At 46.8% G+C, this 12106-nt stretch overlaps 1 protein-coding gene across 2 annotated transcripts; it reads right to left on the bottom strand.

Annotated features, from left to right (window-relative positions):
* Positions 1-5267: 5267 nt before the first annotated feature.
* On the bottom strand, positions 5268-12052 carry gba3 (glucosidase, beta, acid 3). 2 transcript variants are annotated; one of them, XR_006958338.1, is made up of 6 exons: positions 10924-12052; positions 9484-9708; positions 8584-9386; positions 7992-8115; positions 6931-7773; positions 5269-6125 (listed from the first exon to the last, which is right to left on the bottom strand). XR_006958338.1 is itself a non-coding variant. In XM_047049358.1 (5 exons), the coding sequence occupies exons 1-5, from the start codon at positions 10976-10978 to the stop codon at positions 7547-7549; spliced, it is 1434 nt and encodes a 477-aa protein (XP_046905314.1). In that variant the 5' UTR covers positions 10979-12052; the 3' UTR covers positions 5268-7546. The 2 variants fall into 2 exon arrangements, 1 of the variants encoding a protein (XP_046905314.1); XM_047049358.1 differs by having other exon boundaries at positions 5268-7773.
* Between the last annotated feature and the right edge of the window lie 54 nt (positions 12053-12106).

Below are 12106 nucleotides of genomic sequence, written 5' to 3' on the forward strand. Positions count from 1 at the left end.
GTCCCAAATGAGGACTGATGTCTCCGAGCGGCCATTGTCTGCTTCAAATTGAACTGGAGAAACATCCACTCCAGGGTGAGTCGGCTGCCCAAAGTAGAGCCCAGCCCCCACTGGGGTGACACAACTGGAAATCCAGTTAATTCTCTCTTAATTGCACCCTATTCAGTCCAATTCAGATTGCTTGTTAGAATATAAAGACATGGGCTCTAATGAGTTTGGGGAAGTAGAGAGAGACATGCGGGTGTGTGTGTGTACTTGTGTGTGTACTTGTGTGTGTACTTGTGTGTGTGCTTGTGTGTGTACTTGTGTGTGTGCTTGTGTGTGTACTTGTGTGTGTGCTTGTGTGTGTGCTTGTGTGTGTGCTTGTGTGTGTGCTTGTGTGTGTGCTTGTGTGTGTGCTTGTGTGTGTACTTGTGTGTTTGCTTGTGTGTGTACTTGTGTGTGTACTTGTGTGTGTGCTTGTGTGTGTGCTTGTGTGTGTGCTTGTGTGTGTGCTTGTGTGTGTGCTTGTGTGTGTACTTGTGTGTGTACTTGTGTTTGTGCTTGTGTGTGTGCTTGTGTGTGTGCTTGTGTGCGTTTCACAGCAATATGGGGCTCTTTTTTTCGTTCTTTTTTTCGACCAGTGACGTTGGAGGGCCGAGGATGCTTCTCCTGTTAGCACACGGCTGAACCCCCCCCCCCCCTAATCCACATCCTCATTCACACGTTTTCACTCATTCAAAAACACCCAGGCTTTAAACAGCCACAGAGATTTTAGAGATTTAAAGCCACAAAATCCCCTTCCTTTAAGTAGTGAAAGGAGGAGCCATTTAGTTGAGACTTTAACTGTGGCTGGTGTACTATTTATTACCAGTATCACTCACAGAAACCAAAACACCTGAAGGGCGATATTTCTCACGCTGAGAAACTTGAATGTTGTGTGGGCGCTTGCATGTGTCTGTTTGGGGCACAACAGTCTTCATCCAAGGCTAGGAGTGAACAATAGCCTTTAGCCAATTAAAACTGAAGGCCAATAGGAATTATAAAATGTTCAAATGTCTAATATCAGCAGGTAGTCATTACACGCCCCCTCTTCCTGTTCTCAACCTTTGTATTGCCTCGTAACACATTGTTTGCACTACAATCGTGTGTCGGTTTCTGGTGCCGAAGGATAATGATTGTGCTAATCCAACAAAGCAAAAATCCCCTTTTGCACATCATGGAATTTCGTTGTAAACTTGTGACCTTATTAACCTTCCTAATCCCCGACTGCGTGCCCACGATAAGGGGCTTACACACACACACACACCCTATACACACACACTCATACACACCCCCGTCACTTTGAAGCAGGGCACAAGTGCACACTTCATAACTCCCCCCCCCCTCCAAAACACACACACACACACTCTGCATGCGCTCTTTACTCCTCAATACACCTGAAGATCAGCAAACAGTCCCTCCATGGCCTCTGCACCCTCTCTCACCCCCAGCCTTTACACCGCTAACCCCAGAACCGACCGCCACGGCTTCCCTCGCGCGGCGGGGTCCTCCAGAGCCGAGCGTGGCGCGAGCCGACGCAGGTCTGATTGGTATTAAGTGCCGAGATTAAAAAGCCATCTCGGGGGTCAGGTCAGCTGGTGTTCATGTGAATGCTTGGGGAGGGGCCGGGCCGGGCGCTAGATAATTCTCTCATTAGCGCCACTCAAACCCTGAGTGACAACGCGGGTGAGCGGGAGCATGTCGCTACAACACTTAGAGTTAATTAGTGCGAGCGCACTGTTGCTCCCCTCTCCTCCGCCCCGCCCCTCCTCCCGGCCGCCCCTCCTCTCCGGCAGGGAGGCCGGGACCTCTTCTGACTTCCCCCCTCGCTCGGGCCGCTTGGCCTCGGGCACTGCCATCACTCAGATCAGAGGACGGTGCTGAAGTCCAGGGGAACTGTTCTGGAGGGTGTAGACTAGGGGGCTCCTGGTGGGCTCCCCTTAATGACCTCGTCTAATGCAGTTCCAGTGAGCAGTGCGCGCTCGTGCAGTGCCCGTTCTCGCCAGGTCCACGGCTCCAGCGCTTGAGGCAGCTCAACATGGCGGCGAACGGGTTTGTATTTGTTCCTCGCGAACTGTCATCCAAACAGCACACGACACTGCACGTCCTTGGGTCCTGAGCAGTACCCCTGCTGCATTTCAGCCGCATCCAGCCCCCTGATTCTCGGGATGATCGAGCCACAGACAGACTGACAGACAGACACAGCCATTCCTGCCTTTCTAGTTAGATGGAATGGAGAGATGTTCTGGTGGAGTCATGGAGAGGAGAAATATATTGCTGGGAAATGCCTTGTGGGTGTTGGGTGCAATGCAGTTGCAAATTGCAGGTCTTGGTTTGTTTACTCTGTCGTCTGTTTGCCAAGCAGAATTGTATGCATTCTGTCTCTGCGTGGATCCTCTCTCTCTGCCACCCTCAGCATACAGTATATTCACTTCTCATTTCAAGCAGCGACGAGTGTCACACTCACACACACACACACACTAACACACACACACACATACTCTCCTGTGGTTTTCGCTCTGAGAGATAGGGCTGGGCTCATTGGCCACCTCACACACACACAGGGGGTATCTCTCCCACCCCGCCGGGCCTACCCACCACACACACACACACACACACACACACTGCATACCAATCCACACACACCTCACCCACTGTGCAAACACGAGTGACTGAATATTCAGTGAGCTTTCAATTTTTCAAGGGGGTTCATGAACCCCCATCATGGAGTGCCGTCATCCGCCAGAGAGTTGGACTTCAGCCGTCGTTAGCGAGGTCATTTCCTGTCTCTCAGGGAGAACAAAAAAGAAAAACTTTTAGTAGTTGGTTTCTTTTTTTTCTCTGTTCCTTTCTTTGCCTCAGTTTTCTCATTTCATTCATCCCTAATTCCACTTTGTGTATTGAAAGCCCAACATTCATCCCTCAATCTTGCCCCACCTCCCTACACACACACACCCACCAAATTCCCCAAATTCCTGTCAAGGCTATCCAAAGTGCCTTTTTAACTCTGATGTCACGCTTCTTACAACATTGACAAAAGTAGCGGCGGAGCTCCGAAAAGCGAGTTACGCCGCTCCAAAGCATTTCTCCTCCCGTCTAATGTGGTGCATACACAGGCTCAGATTGGGCTAGGGAGAAAATGGCTCCAAGCAGAAAGAAGGGAGGGAGATGGGGGGGGGGGGGTCGTGCATTGGGTTACGATGAAGGATGGGGTGAAAACAGTTCTTTTTCTTCTCCAATGTTTTGCATTAATATGAATTCCCACCAAAATGTCTGGCGAAGTAGGTCGATGGGATTTAGAAAGTTTGGCTTTTTTTTCTCCCTGGTTCTCTCTCATCAATGGAGAATGAGCAGTGTGATTAGGAGGGGGAAATATGAGCTAGAGAGAGAGCCGGGGGACACACACACACACACACACACACAGAGAGAGAGACATATTGAGATGGAGAGGGGGCAGAAGGTTTGTTTCTCTGGAGGCCTCCCTTGTTGAAAGAGGAAGAGAGGGCAATATGGGGAGACAGATCGGGTGGGGAGGTGAGACAAAGAGAGAAATGGTGAGATACAAGAAAAAGAAAATGTCTCTCTTTATGTCTAAATATTAAAGACACTGTCTCCCTGAGGTAAATGCATGTGATGAGTAAACAGAAAAGGTATTATTGGTCAGACGTCGGCGACTTTGTACACCCTAACTACTACACTGAGACATAAGATCTGATTTTTCTTTTTACATTTGTATTATTCATTATAGAGATTGTTAATTAGCGGCTAAATTATTCAGTGTATTTATAATAAGTAAATCAGTTTCTAGTGTGCTGCATATTTAATAGAGCCTGTCAAAATATAACAAGTTAAGTTTGGTCCCATACAAATGGGCCTCCCTTGCTAATTTGTGAGAATGTTCCTTCGCACCAAATCTCCATTGGTGAATGTGATTGAATGTTACAATTAAACGTACTAATTCATTGTCAGAAGCAACTTATCTATACACATGATATATTTGCAGCCTAATTGGAAAGCACGTTTAGAAATGGCCTCCTCTGCCACTTTCTACATCACAGCCTAATCGGAATAAATTCTCCCCATAATGAATTAAAGTTGGTGTTCGTCGGGGCTATTAAGAAAGACTGTAGCAGTGAATTATTTAAATGTTAATTAATGTTTCAGCGTTCAAACCTGCAATGGGCACATATTATTCCTCTGCCTCTCGCTAAAAGGCTAATCTTGCCACTCGTTAAGTGCAGAGCAACTTTTCCTCCGGTGGCACGCAATCAACTCTGTGGCTGTTCCCCCCCACTAGCCCCGGCCAGTAAGGAAGGAGAGATGGAAACCATCAATAAAGAGAGGACAGTTGTGGAATTACTCATCGAGTCCTGGGTGAAAATCTCAAGGAAAAATTGGCATGCCCTCACAGCTATGAATCATGGGAAAATAAGTCATGCTCTCTTTTCCGGCACCCAGTTCCCTGCCACAGGCGGGCCCTGGATGATGGTGTAGACCTCCAGCTGCAGTCTGTGTGACTGGTCCTCCTAGCCTCGTTGGACTGCAAATGGATGGTTGGTCAATAATGAATGCATAATGTCTAGACAGTGGGCCTTAGTATGTAGATGCAGAGGAGCAAGAAAAGAAAAAATACCAATAAAAAATATCTAAAAGATGTTGGAAAAAAAGAAAGATTTTTTTTTTTTACCAGTATATTTACCAGTTAAAACTAGCTAGTATTGTGTGTGTATGTGTGTGTGTGTGTGTGTGTGTGTGATTGTGTGTTGGGGTCACTTCCCTACCAGAAGCCCCAGACCCTGTATGTGTAATGCCCAGTGGCATGGTTCATCTTCCAGCATGTGAACTGTCCAACACCGTGCAGGTCCTCTCCGTGTGTCCAGTCAGCAGGGAGACGCTAGCGACAGCCATTAGGCCTCAGCTCTGCTGCTGATCACTCAGGGCTGTGGCTACACAGAGGTCGCCTTGGAAAAATGGAAGGAAACTTCCGGCGCGTGCAAAGCGTCTGCTCAACTGAAGTCAGCAGCCCTCATCCAACAGAGGAGCCCCAGGGGAGGAGCCGAGGGGGCTGGAGAAGCGCACAGCCATCCAGAACAATCTGCCGGGAATCCACACCGGCTGCACGGTACGGTTATTGATGGAGACACAATAGCGTGTTATACATCACCAGACGAAAGAGACTGATTCTGCCTGACTGAGACAGAGGAGGCCCGCAGAGACATTAGTCTCAACTGTGGAAAAGTATCTGCATAGCCAACTGGATGTCAGGGCACAATATGTTTATTAATGCAAACAAAGTCACATAATACGGGATATAAATGATCTCGCTCTCTGTAAAAGTGCATAAATATTAATTTCCAAAATACAAGATATATGATAATGTGAGATGTCATTCAGTGGCTTCTATATATATCCATGTTATACAATTCATTATTCACAATAAATTCCAGATTTTGTGGCACCAAACAGTTTGGCACATTACTGCACAATTTCCAAAACTGTAGTACCATGTCCCACCACATAGTGGCAGCATAGACTCAGAAACTCCACAGAATAAACCCCCCCCAATAAAACATTTTACCCCTAACAACTTCAAAATAATAGTATCAGGTTACTAAAACCGCAAACAAGCTTGACTGCTTGAATAATTCATTTTAATACACTATTGCTCCATAAAATATACTTAACATTTCAACTAACAAAGGCTTTTGGAGAACTATTTAGGGTCGGCCAACTGAAAGCACAAAACCGCCACAACCAACCACACTACCAAGCCTGCTTTAACAGTCCGGCTTCCCCACAAACAGCTCCTCTCACCCCCAGTTACGAGCTCCAGAGATCCTGCTGAACACTAGGAACCAGGACTTGACGTTCCTCTGCCTCCCCTCCCCCCCCAGTCGGGAGTCTGAACAGCTGGCAAGGCCTCACATGACACAGCACCTGGCCGTCCCATGGTGTCTCCTGAGGTCCATCATCCCGGACGACTCCCTCACAGCGTTCCGCAGAGAAGCTTTGATCAAGCACCAGTGATTCACCCGTTGGTTCTGTGACAAAGAGCTTAATCTGCTGGAACGTGGGGGCTTGAAACAAAGCGCCGACGATGCCACCTACAGATCAATGCGGAAAAACACGCATTAACCTTCCGGTTAATTGGAAAGGTCTTTATATTCTAACAAACTGTTGTGCTCCTTGGATCCAGATGTTCCCATCTTTTTCTATGCTTGAATAGGTAGAATGAGGTTATGGGATTTTTCACCCTGTGACTAGCTCATTCGGAGGAAATGACATCATCCCCTTGAGTGTTGCGAGCCATTAGGAATGACTGTGGTAGCCCAGCCAGACCAGACCTGTTCGCTCTCTGTCTGCCGCAACCATTGTATGTAGCCTAAAAGCCATCCTGCTTGCTTACCTTGGCCTTTTCCTTTAAAAAAAAAAAAAAACGCTTCTACTGTGGGACTATGTTTCTCATAGTTTGTGTGTAGAGCAATGTGTGGCTTTAAATTCAAAGGGCCGTCTCAAAGTGAATTGTTTTTCAAACATGCTTTGGTGTGCTGGCTTTCCAGTGGCCCCTGAGTGTTACCCTAATCTCTCAGTACCGTACTGGTACCCAGATGGTACGCCCTCATACCTGATCCCCCCCCACCGCCCCACCCTTCCCTGGCGCCTGTCTCCAGCAGCACCTGGACAGCCGGGCCAGGCTGCCGCTGCTAGACCGGAGCAGGGCCACCGGAAGCTGGGTACGTGGATTCAGGACATGAGGGCCAGGCTCCCCTCACCCGCATCAGAGACCCATGAGGGCTGTCTAGGATGAGCTGTGTGGTACACACACGCAGGGAGACAAACATACGTTTGAGTACACTATGCCTTGACTCTGTGTCGTACACACACACACACACACAGTAACACTATTACCTGAATATTTGGGCTCCACGCACACACCTCCATGCACTCTGCCTCCCACACCAGTGGGCCAAGCCTGGCCCATGTCAGTGTTGGCAGCTGGAGCTGGGTCTGGAAGCCATTCAGCTGGCCTGCTCTACTGTGTGGGGAATTCTGCCCTCTCCAAAAACCTCTTTGTAAAGATTGACTGGAAATTGGGAAGGCTAGAATACTCATTTCTAGCGAGTTAAGTCAACTTAACACTGTTTGGCCAGGACCTTTGCTTCTGTGCCAAAGTCAGGCAAAAATCACTTCTTTGTGAAAGCAAGTGAGGGAGCTTAGGTCTGTTTTTTAAAGCGTTTTCCGGGCGGACAAAGTAAAGTCATTCTTGAAGAATGCATGTGACTGCACACTGCTTAAGGGCTTCTTCCAAACTGAAACTAACTGACTTCTATAATTCAGTAGCTGATCTTGTTAGTGCAATCTAGCACTACTTTCTTTTTCGCCGATTTTCCAAATATCAAAAGCTTCACATAGTAACATTTACATGTCTGGTATGTATCAAAGAACAATTTAATCAAAAAAGGCGATAACTGTTATTGTCTTAGAAATAACTCCCAATAGGCATACGTCCACATTTCAGACTAGTTTACGTGCTCTCCGTTGTTAAGCAATCCGTGCCGGCCTGAGTTCTGTATTTGGCGATGGTCCTGGCATATTCCTTTCCAGACACATAGCTGGACCGCTTCTGCTGCGCCCCTGAGAAGTCGACGTGGTACAGGCCAAAACGCACACTATACCCGCTCGCCCACTCAAAGTTGTCCAGGAGAGACCAGGCAAAGTAGCCCCTGACATCCACCCCATCCTCCTGGATAGCTGCACAGAGACACAACACAGCAACATCTTACAGCACTGGCACCTTTTTCGATAAGCCATGTGACGAGGTATTTACTGGCAACACATTCAAAACGGTTTATCAGGTCAATCTACTGTGCGACAACACCTCTGAGCCGTCCTGCTGCTACATGTATGGATAGAGCATGGGAACGGGCTGGCGGAGGAATTGTCATATGACGAACTGGACCGATCGGTACCTTTGCCCACTTCCTGGATGGTGTCCAGGTAGTATCCAGCACGCTGGACGTCCTCCAGGTCCACCAGACCCACCTGAGAGAAGCCGTTCTCTGTGATGTAGATCTCAGGCCCGTTCAAAGTATCCTGAACAGTCATAGAAGATACATTATTGTTCATACAAGGCATCATCAAGCCAACAGTGATTCAGCTATAAAAACTGCCAGGGAAGTCCACAGAGCGGTGGACTTTGTTTGCTGGCACTATTACAGCAAACAAGTCAAACTAATGGGCTGTGACAGCTCCCAACGGCGGGACACATTGCTCAATCTCGGAGAGTTTGTATCTAAATGATGTCTTCATTGAATGTGACAACAAACTAATGGAGAATCAATCTGTTTGTGTGCGCGTTTAAAAAATAAATAAAGACGGAAATCAAATGGATTACAAGCCGCTAAACAAACGTTCTCTGATCCTGGTTGGGGTCAATTTGAAATCCAACGAGCCAGCTAGCTTCTCAAATGAACGAAAGGACAACTTGTTATTCCCCACTCATCGTTCCTGCTCTGTAGCCGACTGGACTGGAGTCGCCGCCTGCCCGCCTCCTTCCTGTACCTTGATATATCTCAGCAGGCTCCTCAGGCCCTCAGGGACCACGGCCAGCCAGGAGACCCCGCACACAGGCCAGGAGGCGTCCGTCACACCCTCCGCGTCCCGGTCACTGTCCAGAGTCAGCATTCCTCCACAGGCCCCCCTCGCTTTCACCTTACGGGACGTGTAGTAGTTGAGCGCAAAGAAATCGGCCGTTCCCAAAACGCTGGGCTCGTCCTCCGAGAAGGTGGGGAGTCTGGGACGCCCCCGGTAGCCCTGCTCCACGCTTCTCCGCTCCACGTTGGATCTCATCACGCCAGGGTAGTCTCCAGTCAGGAACACAGGCCAGGCGAACCATCCGAAGGTGAAGGCTAGGTAGCGTTGAGTGGCAGCCATGTCTTCAGAGCTAGCGGGGTCCAGGGGCTCGGCCCAGTCACTGTTGATGGCCAAAGACACCGCACCGCCCTGAGTGGCCCTGTAGAGGGTGTCGTAGCTGTGCCAGACCCTGGCGTGGGCACGCAGCATGTTGTGAGCCACAATGTAGGCAGACACCCCCGGCTCCTTAAGCCCTGGTGCAAACAGGCCATCCTCGTAACCCATCTTGGCACAGACGTAGGGCTCGTTGATGGTAATCCACAGCTTGACGCGGTCCCCAAACGTTCGGAAGCAGAACTTGGCGTAGGTGTCAAATATGTCCGCCATCTCTGAGGATTTCCACCCTCCCCGGTCCTGAAGCGCTTGGGGCAGGTCAAAATGGTAGAGAGTAACCATGGGCGACACGTTGTTGGCGAGCAGGTCATCAATCACTTTGTCGTAGTACTGCACCCCTAAGGGACAAATATGTTGTGACTCAGAGCGGAGTGGTGTAGAGCTGGCGAGCTTGGTGGTGCTTGTGTAGAGTGGCAGGCCGACAGGCTACCTTACCTTTCTTATTGACGTGCCGCGTGGTTCCGTCGGGCAACAAGCGAGCCCAGGAGAAGGACAGGCGGTAGTGGGTGAGCCCCAGCTGGAGGATACACCCCAGGTCCTCCTCCCAGAGCTGGTAGCTGTTACAGCTGACATCTCCACTCTGGTCCTCAAACACTCTGCCTTTCCCATGACAGAAGGTATCCCATATGCTCGGGCCCTTGCCGTCTGCATCCCAGGCCCCTTATAGAAGGACACAATGACAAGGCATGAAGCAAGCTGAAGAATGAAACAGGGGTAGTAAGATTACTAATGAACATCTCGGTGGCGAGGTTAAGTTAGTTTCATATTCGACATTCGACAGTCGTCTCACATTCGAAAGACGCTACTTTGCAGCGTCGTGTTAGGCACTGATAGGGAACAATAATTTATTCAAAATTGTACTGAAAAATCTCAAATTGACACCATATTATTCTAATAATGTCTGGTCTACTTCCACACACTTTACCTTTTCAATAAAGTTTTTAACAAAATGCTAATAAATTGCTAATCTCTGAAATAGCAGGAAATCCTTGCTAAATGAATAACGTTTTCAAAATTGTACTGAAAAATGCTCAAATAATGTCTGGCCTACTTCCACATCCTTTACTTTTTCAATTATGTTTAAAAGAAATATCTATAACATCGCTTAACTCTGAAAATAGAATTAAATCCTTGTTAATTTTAATAAATCTTTCAAATGTGTGTAAAAAAATTGCAAATTGACACCAGATTATTCCAATAATGTCTGGCCTACTTCCACACCCTTTACTTATTCAATTCAGTATTAAACAAAATGATAGAAAATCGCAAATCTCTGAAATAGCATGAAAACCTTCATATCCGTTATATATAGTAGTTTAAATAGTAGGCCAGATATTATTAGAATAATGTGGCGTATATTTTAGATTTGTTGTACAATTTTGAAAAAGTTCGTAAATTTAGCGAGGATTTCATGCTATTTCAGAGATAAGCGATTTTCTATCATTTTGTTTAAAACTTAATTGAAAAAGTAAAGTTTGTGGAAGTAGGCAAGACATTATTTGAATAATCTGGTGACAGTTTGAGGTATTATGTCCATAGAAATATAATGGAACACGTACATTTTCTAAATTGGTTAGTTTTCACCCGGTCCCTAACGCGACGCTGCAAAGTAACGTCTTCCGAATGTGAGACAAATGTCAAATATAAAACTTCACCTCGGTCATCTCGGTGACCATGAAGAGCACACTTCCGGGCGCGTAAATTGGGATTAAATGATATATATTTAGCTTATTACTATATTAATACGACCCATGATGACACGATGCATCATTTGATCAAATGACAATGTGCTGTATTTTTCCGGTCTGTGTGCTTATTACATTTCCAAATAATAGTGTGCCGTTAGTGTCCGGTCGTGTATGGTTGTTACATTACCTTCTATTTGATAAGCAGCAGTTGCTGCTCCCCATGCAAAATTACCCGGGAACATGTCTCTGCTGCACGCGTGATTTTCCAAGGTTTGCAATCGACGGTTGTGTTGTGTAGCAGATATAAAGCCATAAAACTTTGCTGTAAATGAGGGATTACAACACTTGAATGGCCAAATACATCTGCGCAGCTTTATTCAGAAAGTTCACGACGAACGTGTTTACAAGCGTCAGTGTGAGCCTCTAGCTGCGCAGTAACTGAGATCTAATGATTTTAAAATTTAAAAATGCCTTAATTATTAATTGCCTTCATTATTTTAGGGAGAATCTATAATATACACAAGCTAATGTAAATGTGCAAATTAACAAGCACAACGTTAAATGAGTCTTGTGAATAACTTTTGACAAACACCTTGACTCAATGATAAAGTTACTGCCTATAGGTTAGCATATGGTATAATTTGTTTTGTCAGTGTAATTCTTAAATATTGCCTAGCATTTGAGTATCCGTGTTATTTCTTATGAAAGCTTGAAAGCTTCCTCCTGGCAATAACTAATTATCAACAGAGAGACACTTGTGGTGTGTTCAGAAGTCGTCTAGCCAAGAAGTTCAATAACAAAAGGGCGAACAAAGAGAGAAGGCCCTCTGTTTGCAGACAGACTTCTTTCAGAGGTTGTCAAACTGTCTGAATTATGGCTAGAAGTGACGAGCACTGCATTGCCCCCAGGTAGGTAAGGTCAAATGGGTGCAGTCTGAAGGCAGCCACAAACTATATCAGGTGATTATAGACATAGAGGATGGAGGGGTCTGTAGACCTCCGTTGTACGTGATGAATCAGCCTGCAAGGTCATTGTTCTGTTCTGCACATGTGGGATCTTGTAGAGTTTTCCCATATCTGGCCTTTCCAGGATACTGCCCATCGCAAGCTAGCCTGAACTTGTTCTGGAAGTGAAAAGGAAGCTTTCAGTAAATGCAACCAGGAACCGAGTCTGAGCTGTACCTGACTAAAATAGGGATTACAAGTGGAGTGTAATACAAAACAGACAAGGGCTGCGTTCCTCTTAACGCCAAGAGCTTTCTTAGGAGCGTTCTACGCTCTAGAACGCTCTTAGAACGCTCCTAAAAAGCTCTTAGCGTTAAGAGCTTCTTAACGGATCTGGGAAACCCAGCCAAGGGTGCTTTATATAAG

The sequence above is a fragment of the Hypomesus transpacificus genome, chromosome 25 (assembly GCF_021917145.1).
Source record: "Hypomesus transpacificus isolate Combined female chromosome 25, fHypTra1, whole genome shotgun sequence".
NCBI classification, from domain to species: domain Eukaryota; kingdom Metazoa; phylum Chordata; class Actinopteri; order Osmeriformes; family Osmeridae; genus Hypomesus; species Hypomesus transpacificus.